This window comes from Ascaphus truei, chromosome 15, assembly GCF_040206685.1.
Source record: "Ascaphus truei isolate aAscTru1 chromosome 15, aAscTru1.hap1, whole genome shotgun sequence".
NCBI lineage: Eukaryota > Metazoa > Chordata > Amphibia > Anura > Ascaphidae > Ascaphus > Ascaphus truei.
In genome coordinates this window covers 25,052,856-25,073,368 of record NC_134497.1, presented here as the reverse complement: position 1 = coordinate 25,073,368, position 20,513 = coordinate 25,052,856, and the positions used below count along the sequence as shown (strand labels likewise).

Here is a 20,513-nt window from a genome sequence, read left to right as displayed (position 1 = left end):
GTTGAGCCTTGGGACCATGAACAGTCTTTTGGAGTCTGATCTCAGATGATAAGTGCTGCATGTGGTAGGGGTGAGGAGCTTGTTCAGGTAGGTGGGTAGCTTGCCCAGAAAGAATTTGAAGGCAAGACAGGAAAGGTGAACTTTGCGCCTAGACTCGAGTGATGACCAATCTAGCTCTTGGAGCATTTCGCAGTGATGTGTGTTGTAGTTGCATTGGAGAACAAAACAACAAATTGAATTGTAGAGGGTGTCAAGTTTGCTAAGGTGGGTTTGAGGTGCTGAGCCATATACTATGTCTCCATCTTACTATATATTTCTGAAAGCATTGTATGTGTCCCTGTCTGTGGTGTGTTCCCTGTCCCTAGCGGCAATCTCATTGGTCACTTGGCCCGCCCGCCCCCGCACACATCTCATTGGCCTCACACACTCACATCACTGATTCAGGCCCCCTTGGCCCGCCCCCGCACACCTATCATTGGCCTCACACACTCACACCACTGCTTCAGGCCCCCTGGCAGCTCACCTTCCCCTCTCCCGGTGGCCGTCACTCTCCCCCGTCACCCGGACCGCAGCTCACCTTCCCCCCTCCCGGTGGCCGTCACTCTCCCCCATCAGCCGGACAGGCCCCGCACCTTCCCCCCTCCCGGTGGCCGTCAGTCTCCCCCATCACCCGGACAAACCCCGCACCTTCCCCCCTCCCGGTGGCCGTCACTCTCCCCCGTCACACGGACAGGCCCTGCGCCTTACCCCCTCCCGGTGGCCGTCACTCTCCCCCATCACACGGACAGGCCCTGCACCTTACCCCCTCCCGGTGGCCGTCACTCTCCCCGTCACACGGACAGGCCCTGCACCTTCCCTGCTGCAGGTTTCCCGGCGGCTCGCACTCACAGGTGCAGAGAGGGGGCGCATGCGCAGCGCTCCCCGGACGGGAGGAGGGAGAGCAGAGAAGGGCCAGGCGCGTGACAATCGGAGGAGCGCGGGAGAGAGGAGCGGTGCTGTGAGTCCTGTCAGAGGTGAGGGGGCTTTGTGTGTGCGTGGGGAGAGGGGGGACAGTGTGTGTGGGACACCGTGTGTGTGTGGGGGAGGGGGGGACAGTGGGTGTGTGGGGAAGGGGGGGACAGTGTGTGTGTGGGGGAGGGGGGACAGTGTGTGTGTGGGGGAGGAGGGGACAGTGTGTGTGTGGGGGAGGGGGGGACAGTGTGTGTGAGGGGGGGGACAGTGTGTGGGGGAGGGGGGACAGTGTGTGTGTGTGTGTGTGGGACGGAGGGACAGTGTGTGTGTGGGACGGAGGTACAGTGTGTGTGTGGGACGGAGGTACAGTGTGTGTGTGGGACGGAGGTACAGTGTGTGTGTGGGACGGAGGGACAGTGTGTGTGTGGGGGAGGGGGGGACAGTGTGTGTGTGGGGGAGGGGGGGACAGTGTGTGTGGGGGGGAGGGGGGGACAGTGTGTGTGTGGGGGAGGGGGGGCAGTGTGTGTGAGGGGGGGGACAGTGTGTGGGGAGGGGGGACAGTGTGTGTGTGTGGGGGGGGGGGGGACAGTGTGACTCCCGGGCAACGCCGGGTCTCTCAGCTAGTAGTCAATAATTGGCATTAGCATCTGCTGTGCGATGCGTTTTCTGACCAGGAGACTTAGGGAGGATTTGGTTCTGTAAAGTACCCCTAGTTTGGCATAGGTCTTGGTTGTCAGGGTATCAATGTGCATCCGAATGTTAAAGCTGCAGTTCAGTCAATATCCTGCATGTGTTTTTTTTTTTTAATAAATCAGTTCTGTAGTAAAAAAAAATACTTTTAGCATTTTCTGTTTTAAAAAACAACAACTTTGAAAGACCAATTTTCTTGTATTCTATTTTAACAAGCATTTGCTAAGGGACTGCCCCTTCATGTCCTGTCACAAGCCCTGGCACACCCCTTTGTCAGCACTGCCCTCCCTCTTGCACATGTCAGTGCAGGAGTGCTCATGTATATTCATGAGCTTCCACTGTTGGACTGAAGCAGAATATAAACAGATCCCTTCACTAATTATGTCATCAAATTGCGCTGATCAATACATGGAGAATGAATTGACCTGTTGACCGTTCTTTAGGTAATATCACGGTTGTGCTCGCCACAAACCTGGTTCGGACCGCATGGCTGAGGTGGGGTTGTAAAAGCACCGACCTTAGACCGTGCAGGCTGATCCGGATTGCGCAGTTCGTAGTCGTACGTAGCAGGGTCAGGACTGGAGAAGGCAGCATCGTCAGTGGATAAGCCAGGGTCAGGCCTGGAGACATCAGGATAAACGTTGTTCAAGCAGGAGTTCGGCAACAGGTAGTCAGGAGTTCCCCGCTTCAGCTTAGGAGCGCGGGAGTGGACTCCGCGCGTGCGGCGACCATGGCCCATGGTGTTGGTCTCAGGAAGTGATAGGTAGACCGGAGTGGGCACACCATCAGGCAGCAGTGGTAGATCAGTGCTTCAGCGCAAGAGTCTTGAGCGGGCTGGAGACTCCTCCGCTTCAGCGCAGGAACCAGGACACGGCCTCTGCAATAGAGAATGAGCAGCAGGCCCCAGGAACCAGGGAGCTGAAGGCAACACTGGGGAAACCTCCGCTTCAGCACAGGGGACAGGAACAGACCGCTGCGTGACACTAGCAGCCGGTCGCAGGAAACAAGGAGCTGAAGTAACTAGGAGAGTACTCCGCTTCAGCACAGGAGACAGGAACTGACCGCTGCGTGAGACTAGCAGCCGGTCTCAGGAACCAGGGAGCTGAAGTCAACCAGGAGAGTACTCCGCTTCAGCACAGGAGACAGGAACAGACCGCTGCGTGACACTAGCAGCTGGTCTCAGGAAACAAGGAGCTGAAGTAAACAGGGAGAGTACTCCGCTTCAGCACAGGAGACAGGAACAGAACTCTGCGTGAACTAGGGAAAAGAACTAGAGAGATTAGTACACAAAAGAGCCAAAGCCTTTGGGCTAGTGGCAGAACACTTGTGACATCCAGGAAGGACTATGCTCCGCAGGGAGCATTGTGGAAAGGCTGTCTTTAAAGGTCAGTGACCCAATAGCAGAAGGGGTGTGTGACAGCACTGCTTTAATGAGTGAACACCGGGTGGAGCTGCAGCAAAGATCAGTATTCCAGGGCTGCATAAGTCTGTAAGGCAAGGCAAACCGCAAACTAAGGTGCGGATCCGTTACAGGTAATTAGAGATTGCCCACATGAAACTATTGAAGTAAATAAATAAATAAATAAAAAAAAGACTGAACTGCAGCTTTAAGTGAGAGTCAAACCATATGCCCAGGTATTTAAAACTAGTGACAGGGGTTAGGGTGGTGTTAGCGTTGGTTCTAATCTGGAGCTCAGTCGATGGAAGCTTTAAAAATGTAGTCTTGGTCCCAAATACCATTGTTACAGTCTTGTTAGTGTTTATAAACAGTTTGTTTTGGGAATTCCCAGTTTTTGAGTCTCAAAAAGTCAGACTGAAGTATGTGTTGAAGGTCAGTGAGGCTATGGCTGTGTGCATATAGGATTGTGTCATCTGCATACATGTGTATTGAGGCTTCCTTACAAGCTATGGGAAGATCATTGATGAACACTGAGAAGAGTAGGGGCCCCAGAACAGAGCCTTGCGGGACACCACAGGCGATATCCAGGGGGTTGGAGTTAGAGCCTGAGATGGACACATGTTGGGATCTACAGTAGGTAGGACTGAAACCAGTTTAAAGCATGCTTCCCTATTCCAGAGCTCTGGAGTTTAAGCAGGATAGCATGATCAACAGTATCAAAAGTCTTAGCAAAATCTAGGAATACTGTACCAGTGAATTGTCCCCGTTCCATTCCACACTGGATTTCATTGCAAACTTTTAGCAGGGTAGTTACGGTAGAGTGTTTGGGGTGAAAGCCAGATTGGAATTGGCTGGGGAAATTTGTCTTGGTATAGTAATCGCTTAATTGGGAGTGGACACATTTTTCCATAACTTTGGATAGAATTGGGAGAAGTGAGATTGGGCTGTAGTTTGAGACAGTGTTTTTGTCCCCACTTTTGAAGATTGGGACAACTCTGGCAGTTTTCCAGGTCTTAGGGATATGGCCTGCAGACAGGATAGATTTGACTATGGAAGCAATTGGTTTGGCAATGGCTGGGGCACCAAGACATAGGAACCTAGATTGTAGTAAGTCAGGTCCACATTTGCTGCTTAGTTTTAATTTGAGGAGCGCTTGTGTAATCTCCCCTTCGGATACTGGGCCAAATTGAAAATTGTGGGCAGAGTTGGGAGGGGGTGGGACTATGTGGGTACTCCGAGGATGAGATTCAGGTTTGTGGTTTGGGCTACGTTTCACTAATAAGTTAGTGGCACACCCCACAAAGTAATCATTGAATGCATTTGCAATGTCATTGGGGTTTGTCAGAGTAATATCCCCCAGAGTGATCATTACTTGGTTGTTGATGGTTAGAAGGCTGGAATATATTGTTGATAACCTTCCGGACGTTAGCTGGGTTTGATGTATTCTGGTGGAGATTGTCAGAGTAATATTGTGCTTTTGCGTGCCTTGTTTGCCTTGTTTGCCTTGTGCATATGTTCTGAAGGCATCTGTAGTGATTGAGATCCTTGGTAGTGCCAGTTACGTTGTATTTTTCCACAAGGTATCCCTGAACTGGTAGAGTTCTGTAAGGTCAGTTGTAACCCATGGAAGGTGGGCCCCCCGTACCCTTATTTTGCGTAGTGGAGCATGGGTATCGCAGAGTTTTTAGATCTCGGATTGGAAATAGTCGAGCGCAGAATCAGGGTCGGGAATTAAATCGATTCTGTGCGATGGGCAGTTGGTAAGGTCATCCAGAAACTGTTGTGGGTTAAAGTTTCTAAATGTTCTAGTGAGGAAAACTTTAGGGCTTGAATGGGACGGTTTAATTTTCCTTACACAGTACACTATTGCATGGTCACTGAAAATATCCGGAAGGATGCCAGAGGATTGGATTCTGCTGGGGTTTGAGGAGAGAATCCAGAATATCAAGGAAAGGTTGTGCAATTTCAGGTTTGTCCATGTGGGTTGGGAAATGAGTTGCGATAGGTTGAGTGACTTGAGAGTTGTATCTGGATTTTGTGGTTTTTAGGGTCAAGCCAATTGAAGTTGAAATCCCCAAGAACTAGCAACTCACTCTTCTCATTCAGAGAGGAAATGGAGCCAAGAAACTGGGTGAATTCAGTCAGGGATTGTAGAGGGGCTTTAGGGGGGCGGTAGATGCCAGCAAGCAAGATTGGCTTAGAAAAGGGGAGGCAGATTTTGCCAGCTAGAATTTCAAAAGAGGGTGGGCTTGGGGGGCAATTTAACAGTGTAAATTGTAAGGTATCTGCAATATAAAATAACAGCCCTCCTCCTCTCTTTGACCTATCTCTCTCCTAGAAATTGAGTATCCCTGAATGGTGATATTTGCATCAGGGATTTTAGGGGTTTGCCATGTTTCTGTAAGAACAATGGCTTTGGGCTTATGCATAAGGCACAATGCCCTTAGTTTGTCCAGTTTGGACAGCAGGCTCCTGATATTTATATGGGCGACAGATAGCCCTTTTTGGAATGTAAAGGTGGAATTCTCAGGGGTATGGGACAGAGCTGAAATGGGAGAACCTGGGTTAGGTTCAATATCACCTGCTAAAGAGAGTAATAGTATGACTAGAAATTTGAGTAGTTGTTTGCAAGTTCTACATTTCTTTTTTTCCACAAAAAGGTTTTTATTGTTGGGCAACAGTACATTGCATACAGTGTCTACCAACCCAATGTCATTTTTTAATGTACCAACACCCAATTTTTCTCGTTTCCACCTTCCTCCGTTCTTACAAAGACATACTGGGTAGACCAACTCACATACCTAACACGTCACACAAACATAGAAAAGGGAAGGTGGGGGGGGGGGCTCAGTGTCTTCTGCCTGTTCACCGTCTCAACTCTTGCTGTCCTACTTAGGAGCAGCTCTCAGCTGCGGGAGTTCCATGGATGTCTTCCCTACCTGTACCCCTTTTGCGCGCCGACTGTACTGGCTCATCGTAGGAGAATGCATTTAGGTGTATTATGGCATGATGGTGGTGGTATTCACCCCGGGAATATTGGAGTGGTCTAGCCACTTGGTCCAGATTTTAAGGAAATTTGTGCCTGTGTCGTTGACCAGACTTGTCAACTGCTCCATCCGGCAAATATACCAAATTCTGTTTCGAATTTTCGGAATGGTGGGTAAGTCTGGGAGCTTCCACAAGGCTGCGAGTTCGCACCGCATGGCTGTTGCAAAATGTGCAATCAATTTTTGAGCCGGTCTGCCTATTCCCCGAGTGCGCCTGCCCAGCAGGAACAGCCAAGGGTCCAGGGGGACCGACTGTCCGAGAATACTCGTTAGCCAATCTTGGATTTCCTCCCATAAAGGAGCCACTTTGGGGCAACCCCACAGCATGTGAAGCAAGTCTGCCTGTTCCCCACATTGTTTTGGGCACAATGGGGGGTAACCTTTGACAAACTTTGCTAATCGTGTAGGGGTGAGATACCACCTCATTAGGACTTTATATGCATTCTCCTTCAAGGTGGTGCATATGGAGCTTTTCGCTGCTGCCAGTACTATAGTGGACCAGTCCTTGTCTTCTAATGTCTCCCCTAAGTCCGTTTCCCATCTGATTCTATACGCTAATTTAATGTCTACGTCTCGTCCAGGACAGACCACCTCTCTGTATATCCGAGAAGTGAGTCCCGTGGTGTCCGTGCCTCTGGAACACAGCTGCTCAAAATTTGTGCGTTTGGGGCGTTTGGGGATTTTAGCATAAAATGCTCGCACCTGGAGATATCTAAAAAATTCGGAGTGGGGCATCTCTGTTTCTGATCGGATTTGTTCGAATGATTTAATAGTTTGGTTTCTCTCCAGGTGTAGTAATCTAGTGATACCTTTTGCTTTCCAGACTGCAAGGTTCTTGCGTAACAGACCCGGAGCGAAATCAGGGTTCCCCGTAATCGGGGTCATAAGTGTGTGCTGGGTTGTCAGTGCACACTTGTGTTTGGTGTTCTCCCAAGTCGCCAACGAGCTATTCACTGCGGCCAGCGGCTCACTCACTGTCAGATATGTCTTTTTGGGTAGCCAAATTAGGTCTTGTATCTCTACAGGGTCACAGCATGCTTTTTCCAGCTCCACCCATCTGCGCAGGCTTGGGTGCATGTGCCACTGAATAATTTGGGTTAATTGTGCCGCTTTGAAATATGATATCAAGCAAGGTACCCCCAACCCTCCTCTAACTGTTGGCCTCGTGAGAATGCTACTTTTTATTCGTGGTTTTTTATTACCCCAGACGAATTTCACCATAGAGGACTGTAAGCGGAGGATGTCATCCCTGATCACTTGTATCGGGAGGGTCTGAAACAGATACAAGATTCGGGGTAGAAGATTCATCTTAAGGCACTGGATCCTGCCGATCCACGAGATTGTGTGGCCTGACCAGATCCGAAGATCCTCCCTCAAAGTCCTAATTAGTCTGGGGTAATTGGCTTTGTGTAGGGCTGTATATTCTTTAGTGATATAGATACCTAAATATTTAATGGAGGATGCTTGCCATTTGAAATTAAAATTCAGTTCTATTAATTTTTCTGTGACCTTTGGCAGGTTGATGTTTAATGCTTCTGATTTTGTCTGATTGATTTTGAACCCCGATATCTTATTAAATTCGTCTGGTAAGCTGAAGACATTTGGCAGGGAGGTAAGGGGTTTGGACAACATTAGTATAATGTCATATGCATACAGGGCCACTTTGTGTGACTGATCTTTTATCTGTATACCTGTTATATCTGGGGAGTTACGGATATGTGCCGCTAGGGGTTCTATACATAGTGCAAAAATAAGTGGGGACAGGGGGCATCCCTGCCTGGTGCCGCTCTTTATTGGAAAGTCTTCCGAGGGGAAGCCCTGGTGTCTGACCTTCGCCCTTGGTTCCCTATAGAGAGCCAGAATAGCACCCAACATTCTCCCCCCTATGCCGAACACTCGCAGCGTCTCTGTAAGGTAGGGCCAATCAATGCGGTCGAAGGCCTTTTCAGCGTCTAAACTCAATGCCATAGACGGGATGTGTTTTTTCTGTGCCAAATCAATTAAATCTATTATCCGTCTGGTATTGTCCGTAGCTTGCCTTCCGCATATAAACCCTACTTGATCGGGGTGGACCAGCTTCGGCATGACTGAATTCAGACGGTTGGCTAATAGTTTGGAGAAGATTTTAGTGTCTGAATTGATGAGAGATATTGGCCGGTAACTTTTACAGTCTGCTGGGTCCTTTCCTGGTTTGGGGATCACTGTTATAGACGCCTGGAGCATTTGGCTAGGAATAGGGGCACCATCTAAAAACGAGTTGAATAATCGGGCCAGGTGAGGTACTAAGGTTTTTCTGAATTTTGTATAGTACAGGCTGGAGAAGCCGTCCGGGGCCGGGGCTTTGGATGGCTTTAGTGCTTTTATTACCTCTGATATCTCCTCACCTGAGAAGTCTTCCTGTAATGCCTCCCTTTCCAATCTGCCCAGGCTGGGTAGTTTTGCCTCAGTTAGAAACGTCCTCAGCTGCCTATGAGTGTTCTCACAATGGGAGACCTTCGCCCCGTCATACAGGGTCTCATAGTACTTTTTGAATTCCTCTACAATTAGTTTAGGATCAGAAGTAAGGTCACCGTTCTTGGTTCGAATGGATTGGATATGGAAGTTGCGGTTACAATTTTTGAGTTTATTGGCAAGTGGGGTATCTGGCTTGTTCACTTTCTCATAGAATTGTCGCCTAGACCAGGTCAGCTCCTTTTCAGCTCGGGAGGACACCAACAGATGCAATTTAGTTTTAGTGTCACGCCAGGCCTGTAAGGTCTGCGCTTGTTTGGTAGTTTTGTGTAGGGCGGAGAGGGCTGATAACTCAGATTGGAGGATCAGAATTTTCTTTTCCCTTGCTGTTTTCCGCCTACTGGCTATCCCTATGAGTTCTCCGCGGAGAGTTGCCTTATGGGCCTCCCATAGGGTGGATTGGGATGTCACGCTACCGACATTCTCCTCAAAATAGACCCTGATTTTATCCCTTATTTCTGTTTCAATTTCAGGGATTTTTAGCAAGCATTCATTAAGCTTCCATGTCGCTCCTGGTCTGTCTAGTCTGAAGTCTGTGCACTGCAGCTCAATTGGCGCATGATCTGACCATGAAATATCATGGATGCCCGTATGGGAGATCTGCGAAACCATTCTGTTAGACACAAAGAGGTAGTCTATCCTGCTGTATCTGTCATGTGGGTGCGAATAGAACGTGTACTCTTTTGCTCCTGAATGTTGTTCCCGCCATATATCTACCAACCTATTTGTCTTAAGGCCTTGGTTCCAGATTGCTCTGCTTTGTGTGTGCTTCGGTGCCTTGGGTGTGCACCTGTCGGCCTTGGGATCTAATGTCAGGTTGAAATCGCCCCCTAAAACTATACCGCCTTGTGCCACTCTATGTAAAATGGTGAAGAATTTCGTGAAGAAGGTATCGGCTCCCTCGTTGGGGGCGTATACGTTGGCAATTGTGAGGGGCTGTCCCCCCATCTCGCCTACTACTATCAGGAAGCGACCATTCTTATCCGTTTTTGTTAGAGTTATATTGAATGCCAGGCGATTATGTAATAGGGTTGCTACCCCTCTTTTTTTTACGTTTGCTGGTGCGGAGAGCCATGTTCTATATCTGCTATCTAGGAACTTGGGGGAACTGGTCCTTGAGAAGTGGGTCTCTTGGAGTAGTATTATGTCGGGGTCTTGCCTCCGGTAGTCTGTGAATGCAAGTTTTCTTTTCAGGGGGCTATTAAAACCTTTTGTGTTGTGTGATAAGATAGTAAAATCCTTACCCATTGGTGTTTTCAATAGGGATTGCTGCTTTACCTCTTTCTAGTGGGGACATGAACTTCCTCAGAGTATGATCTTGTGAACTGCTTTGTATACTGCTCATCTGCGCAGGGGAGAAACACTGGGGTAAACACAATGGGAACATTGGGGAGACAACAAATAAACTTTGATAACTTTCGGTGACCTCAGAGGACCGAGATCCCCTGGGCACCTGAACTGCCCCACGTGGGGTTCCGGTTCGAGCGGGCCCACCTCTGATCACGTGAGGTTGAGCCTTACCCGTTTTCCCCGGCCCACCGGGGTCTTGCATGAATCTCCTGGGGGCTATCCCCCAGGTATCCATGAGGAGACTCATGGCGACGGCAAGAAGGAGGCTACCCCCCCCCCCCATCAGATTTTAACCATGCTTATGGCAACTCTTTCTAGTCAGTGTGAACGTCCGGCGTCTTCAGGACTGCAAGCTGATTCGGTATACATGTGTACCCTATCTATGTGGGGGACTTTTCCCATTCCTTAGCTTTTATGTGGTGTGTGGTGTCTCTGTGCCCTGTGGCCACTATCTATCCCACGGTGTTTTACGGCCGTTTTTACATGCTAGCTCTCTCCGAGCCCCTTCCTTACTGGCCCCCCACTTTGGAGCATAAGACTAGGTGGTCCTGCTCCCCTTTAATTAGTGGCGTTACTGCTGTCCGCTGTGTGGTGTTACTCCGCCCTGCCTTGCCTCACTTGGGTATTCCTCCCTCCCCCTACTTCCCTCGACATGTCCTATCCCCGTGTCTATGTTATGGGTAGGTATTGGCCCTGTCCATCGGGGGGGCGTCTGCAAGCGGGGCCGGGGTGTCCTCCAAAGGGGAGTCTGCGGCCGGTGAGTCTGCGGGCAGGGCGACACTGCTCATCTGTCCGTGGGGCTGTGCCTTCTTTTGTGTGCTGCCGCGGACATCCGGTTTCTCCGGTCTCAGGGCTGTTCCGGCGCCGTCGTAGATCCTCCTTTCCCTCTTGGGCGCCTCTACCAAGATGGCCGCACGGCCATATCCGGTGACGTCCTTCCGGTCCTGGCTCATTCACCGCCGGATGTCGACGGAAGTGGACGTCTTCCCGCGCTGGGCTCATCTTCTTCCGGCCGTGCAGTTTTTTTGTCCCGCCACGAGTCGCGATGCCTCCATCTTTCCTAGGTGCGTGTCACGCGTCTCTTCCGGGTTGCGGGGCAGCCATTGTCACCGGAATTTCTGGTAAGTCTTTTCTTTTGCAGGTTTAGGTCTGACCCCGTGGAATAGAATCTGCTTATCCCGCCTTAGATAGGTGAAGCTGTGGCATTACTTATGCCTACTCCGCTACTTAGCGCATCTAGCTGTTAGCAGTCCTGAGAGTCCCAACTGTAGGCCATAACTTGTAGGCAACCAAAACTGGTAACAAAACATTTTATTGGAGCTGAGCATTCTTTTTTTTTTTTTTTGCTTTTTCACTCCTTCTCCGGCTCGCTGGAGGCTCGAGTCTTCCGGGATGTGCCGGCCTGCTGCCACTCATTGTCCGGCTCTCTCTCTGCCCGGGGGCTCCTGGGTTCTCCGGTCGTTATTCCCAGCCTACGCAGGAATTCCTCCCCCTCCTCCAGGTTTTTCATTGAGGTGGCCTTTCCGTTCCTGATGACTAGTAAGCCGAACGGAAAGGTCCACCGGTAACGGATGGCTTTGTCCCTGAGGAGGCGGGTTATGGGCTGTAGCTTCAGGCGTCTGGCCAGGGTCAGGGGGGACAGATCCTGAAAAAGCTGTATCGAGATACCCTCGAATTTACAGGCTTCCTCCCCCCGGGCTTTCGTAAAAAGTGCCTGCCTGGTGCGATAGTAGTGTAACCTGGCGATCACATCCCTGGGTTGCGCATTCGCCAGCGGTTTGCTCCGTAGGGCCCTGTGGCATCGATCTAACATTAGTTCAGCTGCTGGAGTGTCAGGGAGCAAACTCGTCATCCATCTTGTGAGGAAAACTTCAATCTCTGTTATTTCCTCTGGTATGCCTCGGATGCGAATGTTGCTCCGCCGGTCCCGGTTCTCAGCATCCTCCTGTCTCTTGGCCAGCTCTGTGATCTGGTTTTGCAGGTATGCAGCACGTTTGTCTGATTTTTTAATTGTGGAGGAAACCGCCACCATTTTGTCCTCCAGGGCCCCAGTTCTTTTTCCCAGGCCCTGTACCTCCTGTCGGAGTTCCTGAATTTCGGCTCTAAATAACGACTTCATGTCGTTGTACAGCCGGTCGAAATCGCACCGCCGTACTGGCCGTTGCTCTGGTGTCTCCTCCCGGTCCTCCTCGCGTTCCGATCCCGATCCTGGTGCCGAGCCGGGCGCCATTTCTGCCCTCCCATCTCTGGATGAGGATCTACTCAGATACCTCCGCAGATCCCCTGTGTTCTTTTTTTTTTTGTTGATGGCGGGGCCATCGCGGTGTATTCCGGCATCGGTAAACGTTCTTTTTATATAGGTTTGGTAGTTTTGGTTAGCTTTATTTTGAAAAATGCTTTGGCGGGGGTGGGAGCTATACGATTAGGCAACCGTTCCCCTCACCATCGCGCATGCGCCTCCAAGTTCTACATTTCTGATGTTTGCAATTTGAGTGTGCGGTGGTTGGTGTGCTGGCTTTTAGAGTTCTCCAACAACATTCAGTAGATGGTGCAAGGCTTTTGAGTAGTCCAGAGTGTATGGTGATGTTGGGTGTGGGCCAGAAGGGAGGAGTTTGTAGTGGATAGAGGGAGTAACATCTCCATTAGGCCAGGAGAAAGGAAAAAAAGTTAAGAAACATAGCAGGTTCATTATGCCAGAGGTAGGCAGTGCTGCATGGAGCTGTAGTGAGCAAAGTGAGTGTGTGCAGAAAACCGCAGGGGTGTGCCTGTTCCTTGTCAAATGTTTTGCTGCATTGCAATGCTAGAGTCAATTCAGGGTTTGAGTGGGTGTGGGAGGTAGTTTTGTGCAGTCACTTTTGGGAGAGGCTGCAGTGAAATAAGTTGTAAAGGGGTGGGGGGGGGGGTTAAAATATGCCGGCTAACAAGCATGGGATATTGGGGTATTTGTTTTATACATCTAAAGCAGTCACATGACCCTCCCCCTCCCCAATAAATCAGCTTGTTCCAGTTGGTCAATTAGCAGCACACAGTTAAGAGGGGGGAAAAAATCCACCTTTTGATATTCAAACATATCAATAGTGCACGCCGGGTGTGTAATTCTTTTAAAACAGGACTTGCAGATCAGGGACATACCTGTGGAGAGAATGCAATTAGATCCATGCCATATCAGCTGAGGTTATAGGTCTTGCATGAAGAAAAGTAAATATATAAACTATAGTCTAACTATATATTGTCACTTAAAATGATCACTTTAAATGCATCACTCTTAAGATGCCAATTGACAAATTCGCATGGATTCAAGACCCATTCAAAGCCAAACCTCGACCTGAATTTACTTCTTTAGAAGCAGAAAATCTTATTGAGCTAACTTGCTACAATACACTGAAGACAACATTTAGCACCATGGATCTTACTGAATTTTGGCTATCAGTAAAAGATGAATATCTGCTGTTAAATGGTAAAGCTCAGCGAATCTTAATTCCATTTGCAACATCATATTTGTGCGAAGCAGGGTTTTCTGCGGTCGCAGTGATAAAGAGCAAATATCGTGCGAAAATCAGCGTGAAACAGGAAATGAGGGTGGCTGTATCCAGTTTGATTCCGAGATTTGTAAAGATGTGTAGTGAAAAACAGGCTCATTTGTCTCACTAATTATTCCATCAATACATTGTTTTTGTGGTTTTTACATTCGCGTTGAATTTTTTTCACTAACCGTAACCGCACCAAGCCACCAATTGCGCACTGCAACTGCTAGGCATGTTTATACAACTTTTATTTTCACTTTGGGCGCTGCAGAAAAATCCTGATCGCCTTTGGTAGCCTTGAACCGTAAAAGTTTGGGAACCACAGGAATAGATGATAAAATAGTTGTTAAAATACACTCCAGTTCATATTAACCCTTAGTAGTCCACGGGTCAACTAGTCATCAGTTTCCATGACTAGCTGACCACAAATGGGATAATATACACATTACCCACCCCCCTTTGCCGCCTTAGTGCCTAGTAAAGCATGGTTAGTTCTTGGTTTGTCCCGAATGCATAAACAAAACACTACGGCTCAGATACATCAAATTCTGTTAAAGTGGAGTTAATATCGAACCCTGGGAAATAATAAACTAACGGGTGCTATTACGGCAATTTTAAGTTGGTATATATCAAGATTGTGGTAATAATTTACTGGGTGCGATATTTGGGCCAATCTCACGATATGGGAATTAACATGACTGTTAATAATGTTACGTACCGCATTGGGATAATATTTCTATTATAGGCTTCTGTAATCTCTATTACAGAAAATTCTGATCAAAATAACATTATTATACCACAAGGTATACCGCAGGCACCAAAGGGGTTAATACTTTATTTTTTTTAAATTACCTGACCAAGTTAGTTGGCTCGATATTTGGTCCAATCTTGCAATATGGGAATTAATGCGACTGTTAATAATGTGTTACATATCGTATTGGGTTAATATTTCTATTATTACAGAAACCTATGATCAAAATAACATTAACATGTTTCATGCCTGTGGTTACCAAGGTATACCAAAGGGGTTAATATTTTATTAAAAGAAAACATTACTTAACCCTGTTGACCCCATTAGTTTGCCAGTAAAGCATTGCCATTCTAGTCGCTAAGGTAATTAAGGGGTTAACCCCTCTCACCACCACTTCCACCCCCACGGAAGACTAACCCCCCTCCCTGGGGAAACTACTGTCATCGCCCATATTCCCTACCTCTGCCCCTCTTCTAGTCTAATGCCCAATATCCTTATTAGACAAATGTGGTTTTAAATATTAACAAAAAATGTATACACATTTAAAACAAAACAAAAAAGAACATTCAAAATACAATTTACACATTAAACCAATGATTATCACTGTGGATAACTAGTCCCTCTCAATGGGGGGCCCAGATATCCACATTGCGATAAATAGTAACCCAGTAATAATACATCAACAATATTAAAATACATTAATAACCCCGTCCGTGTTAACCGCTAAGGTAAAGAAGGGAGTTGGTAGATGTATCATGTGATGAATGCCCTTTTTTAGGTGCTGGGATGGCACTTTAAAGGGAGGGAATCACATTCCATGATTTTGCATCGTTTTTGTGTTTGCATTGTCCCCATCACCATTGTATATGCAATATGTTAAAATACAATAATTGTGCATTTGTTTCCTGATTTAACAATGGAGATTTAGCAGAAAGTTGGGTCATCCTATAACTATTAGAGACCTGGCACATGGTGCGGTAACGGGAACACCCGTGACTGATATGTGAGCTTCTAATGAGACACATATTCTATTCATTGTACTAAAAAAAATTAATTATACCTTCACAACTGAAACTATCGACTTACTATCTATCAAATGATTTCTGCCACTTTAATTGGTGTTTTGCAGCTAATGAGATTTCTTTTTACATCATTATATATTATGATCCACTTTAAATGTACTGTATGATCCACTACATCTACTCTCCCGGCCCTAATGCTGCACATGTTGTGCTAAACCTTCATTCTTACAATGTACATCTACAGTTTACTTTCATCTTGATCTTTTTGTGATATGCCAACTTACCTCTCCTGCATGGCCTTTTGTAAGACAGTTTGTGTAACTGACTTTTTTGTCTTGTCTAGTACAAAGACAAGCACCAATAATCCACCCATGACCACAGTGCAAGGCTGCTTTTAGCAGTCAGGATTACCGCCTCAAGCATCTGAAGCTCAAACACCCAAATGAGTATATGGAAAAGATGAGGACAGAACAATCTTGCAACATTCCAATAAATATGACAGAAAATACATCTTTCAACCAGTCAAGGCAATTAATAAACAATATAACTGCTTCTCATTTCAAAAGAGATATATTAGCTGCTGCCACAGGAAAAGATCTTGGAGAAAGGGGGAAGAGTCTGACTTTATCAGACCAGAACTTTCAGAAGACGACACCCACAGGGCAGAGACCGCATGTATGTGGGGAATGTGGGAAGGGATTTAGTGTGTCATCCAACCTAGACACACACATGAGAACACACACAGGTGAGAGACTGCATGTATGTGGGGCATGTGGGAAGGGATTTAGTAAGTTATCTAGTCTGAACACACACAAGAGGACACACACAGGGGAGAGACTTTATGTATGTGGGGAATGTGGGAAGGGATTTAGTAAGTCATCCCACCTGATCAGACACCAGAGGACACACACAGGGGAGAGACCGCATGTTTGTGTGGAATGTGGGAAGGGATTTAGGGATTTATCCAGTCTGAACACACACAAGAGAACACACACAGGGGAGAGACCGCATGTATGTGGGGAATGTGGGAAGGGATTTTGGTACTTATCCAGTCTGAACACACACACGAGAACACACACAGGGGAGAGACCCTATGTATGTGGGGAATGTGGGAAGGGATTTATTGTGTTATTTAACCTGAACACACACAAGAGAACACACACAGGGGAGAGACCGCATGTATGTGGGGAATGTGGGAAGGGATTTAGTCACTTATCCAGTCTGAACACGCACAAGAGGACACACACAGGGGAGAGACCGCATGGATGTGGGGAATGTGGGAAGGGATTTAGTGCCTTATCCAGCCTGATCATACACAAGAGGACACACACAGGGGAGAGACCGTATGTATGTGGGGAATGTGGGAAGGGATTTAGTAAGCTATCCAGCCTGATCAAACACAAGAGGAAACACACAGGGGAGAGACCATATGCATGTGGGGAATGTGGGAAGGGATTTAGTCAGTTATCTGGCCTGAGGACACACACACGTGAGAGACTGCATGTATGTGGGGCATGTGGGAAGGGATTTAGTAAGTTATCTAGTCTGAACACACACAAGAGGACACACACAGGGGAAAGACTTTATGTATGTGGGGAATGTGGGAAGGGATTTAGTAAGTCATCCCACCTGATCAGACACCAGAGGGGACACACAGGGGAGAGACCGCATGTTTGTGTGGAATGTGGGAAGGGATTTAGGGACTTATCCAGTCTGAACACACACAAGAGAACACACACAGGGGAGAGACCGCATGTATGTGGGGAATGTGGGAAGGGATTTTGGTACTTATCCAGTCTGAACACACACACGAGAACACACACAGGGGAGAGACCCTATGTATGTGGGGAATGTGGGAAGGGATTTATTGTGTTATTTAACCTGAACACACACAAGAGAACACACACAGGGGAGAGACCGCATGTATGTGGAGAATGTGGGAAGGGATTTAGTCACTTATCCAGTCTGAACACGCACAAGAGGACACACACAGGGGAGAGACCGCATGTATGTGGGGAATGTGGGAAGGGATTTAATGTGTTATCTAACCTGAACACGCACAAGAGGACACACACAGGGGAGAGACCGCATGTATGTGGGGAATGTGGGATGGGATTTAGTACGATATCCCAACTGAACATACACCAGAGGACACACACAGGGGAGAGACCCCATGTATGTGGGGAATGTGGGAAGGGATTTAGTCGGTTATCCCACCTGAACACACACTTTTTAGGACACACACAGGGGAAAGACCGTATGTATGTGGGGATTGTGGGAAGGGATTTAGTGCCTTATCCAGCCGATCATACACAAGAGGACACACACAGGGGAGAGACCGTATGTATGTGGGGAATGTGGGAAGGGATTTAGTAAGCTATCCAGCCTGATCAAACACAAGAGGAAACACACAGGGGAGAGACCATATGCATGTGGGGAATGTGGGAAGGGATTTAGTCAGTTATCTGGCCTGAGGACACACACAGGGGTGAGACCGCATGTATGTGGGGAATGTGGGAAGGGATTTAGTGTGTCATCCACCCTGGACACACACGAGGACACACACAGGGGAGAGACCGTATGTATGTGAGGAATGTGGGAAGGGATTTGGTCAGTTATTCAGCCTGAATATACACAAGATGACACACACAGGGGAGAGACCGCATATATGCGGGGAATGTGGGAAGGGATTTAGTGACTTATCCTGCCTGAGGACACACAAGAGGACACACACGGGGGAGAGACCGTATGTATGCGGGGAATGTGGGAAGGGATTTAGTGACTTATCCTGCCTGAACACACACAAGAGGACACACAGAGAGGAGAGACCGTATTTATGCGGGTAATGTGGGAAGGGATTTAGTGACTTATCCTGCCTGATCAGACACAAGAGGACACACACAGGGGAGAGACCGTATTTATGTGGGGAATGTGGGAAGGGATTTAGTGTGTTTTGCAGCCTGAGGAAACATAAGAGGACGCACAAACTGGAGAGACCTACAGTTGTGTAAAAAAGAAAGTACACACTCTTTGAATTATATGGTTTTACATATCAGGACACAATAACAATCATCTTTTCATTAGCAGGTCTAAAAATTAGGTAAATACAACCTCAGATGAACAACAACACATGACATATTACATTGTGTCATGATATATTTAACAAAAATAAAGACAAAATGGAGAAGCTATGTGTGAAAAACTAAGTACACCCTTACTGCTGCCATAGGAATTAAGATGCTAAGTAGCAGACAGGTGCTGCTAATCAAATGCCGTTGATTAATGGATCATCAGCAAGTGTGACCACCTCTATAAAAGCCGACGTTTTAGCAGTTTGCTGGTCTGGAGCATTCAGGTGTGTGTTAACACAATCCAAGGAAGAAAGACATCAGCAATGATATTAGAGAAGCAATTGTTGCCCATCAATCTGGGAAGGGTTATAAGGCCATACCCAAACAATGTAAAGTCCATCATTCTACAGTGAGAAAGATTTTTCAAAAGTGGAAAACATTCAAGACAGTTGCCAATCTTCCCAGGAGTGGACGTCTAATCAAATTCAGCCCAAGGTCAGACCGTGCAATGCTCAAAATACCAAAGTGGAGCTGTTTGGCCATAATGCGCAGCGACACGTTTGGCGAAATCCAAACACAGCATATCAGCACAAACACCTCGTACCAACTGTCATGCACGGTAGTGGAGGGGTGATGATTTAGGCTTGTTTTGCACCCACAGAACCTGGGAACCTTGCAGTAATTGAGTCGACCATGAACTCCTCTGTATACCAAAGTATTCTAGAGTCAAATGTGAGGCTATCTGTCCAACAGCTAAAGCTTTGCCGAAATTGGGTTATGCAACTGGACAATGATCCCAAGCACACCAGCAAATCTACAAAAGAATGGTTAAAAAAGAAAAGAATCAAGGTGTTGCAATGGCCCAGTCAAAGTCCAGACCTCAACCCGATTGAAATGCTGTGGCGGGACCTTAAGAGAGCTCTGCTTAAACAAATGCCCGCAAACCTCAATGAACTGAAGCAACGTTGTAAAGAAGAGTGGGCCAAAATTCCTCCACAATGATGTGAGAGACTGATAAAGTCATACAGAAAAGGATTATTTCAAGTTATTGCTGCTAAAGGTGGTGCTACAAGCTATTGAATCATAAGGTATACTTAGTTTTTCACACATGGCTTCTCCATTTTGGCTTTATTTTGTTAAATTATGACACGGTGTAACATGTCATGTGTTGCTGTTCCTCTGTCGTTGTATTTACCTAATTTTAAGACATGCTAAGGAACATATGATTGTTATTATGTCCTGATATGTAAAACCATAGAATTAAAAGAGGCTGTACTTTCTTTTTCACACAACTGTATCTCTAAAGCCAGGCATGTTTAGGGATAACCAGCGACTAAGATGCTCACTTATAAGTCGTGTATCTGTGTTACTCTAAATCACAATGAAAAGTGACGTTAGTTTATGGTGCCTAAAACGAGCATTTTAAAAGGATAAAAAAAGTTATAACTTTTTAAATGCATGTTATTTGTATAATTTGTTTTGTAGTTTTATTGAAAGAAAAATGTTGTTCTTTAATAATGTTTTATATGTCCATGCTGTTGGTTCTAATAAAATGTGCGTTTCCCATTATGCTGAAGCGGTATGTTGTCTCACTTAGCTTTGAATCAGAATATTTTCGCCGCAACCATTTGTCCACCGGCGTTAGGCTGCAGATGGACCCTCCGCAACCAGCTGCTTCTAATGTAAATGTTATGACTGTTTAGGTGTTTAATTTAAGTGGTTTTAGTGGTTAGGGTGGGGGTTTAGGCACTTAACTTAGTGGCGAAGTGGCCAGCGTTGGGGTGAGTCGCAGCGAAACGGCCGCCACCAAATGATGTCCTTTGAATACTGAGGTGGAGGACAGGAGACACAGACTAATGTTCCCAGTGAGGGACATTAATGCAGTCGCCTTTATATACTGTATATCCTGTTCCTTAAATATCTCTAGAGAGCAGCAATGGCTCACCATCTACTTCACAGTCTACACGTATACATGAAAATGCACCTGAGGGGGTTAAGTGTCCCTTTATTAATGACATATGCAGTAATGATGTAACAAGTGGTGCCACCTCACACAGGGACCTTTCCCACCGATGGTTACACTTGCACAACTCTATGGCAGAGATTCCTGTTACACATGCGCTGGCATTACCTTCCCACAAACACATTGCCAGGCTGAGGGAGGTGTTCATATGGGATTCCGAGGCCAAAATCTATG

At 47.0% G+C, this 20,513-nt stretch overlaps 1 protein-coding gene across 1 annotated transcript in view; it reads left to right on the top strand.

Moving 5' to 3' along the window:
* The window catches only part of LOC142466696 (uncharacterized), a 38,004-nt gene extending 18,119 nt beyond the window's left edge, over positions 1–19,885 (top strand). Inside the window, exon 3 of the mRNA XM_075572007.1 lies at positions 15,589–19,885. Within this exon, the coding sequence (XP_075428122.1) occupies positions 15,696–17,618 (1,923 nt within the window). The 5' untranslated portion in view covers positions 15,589–15,695 and the 3' untranslated portion in view covers positions 17,619–19,885. The remainder of the gene's footprint in view (positions 1–15,588) is intronic.
* Positions 19,886–20,513: the final 628 nt, after the last annotated feature.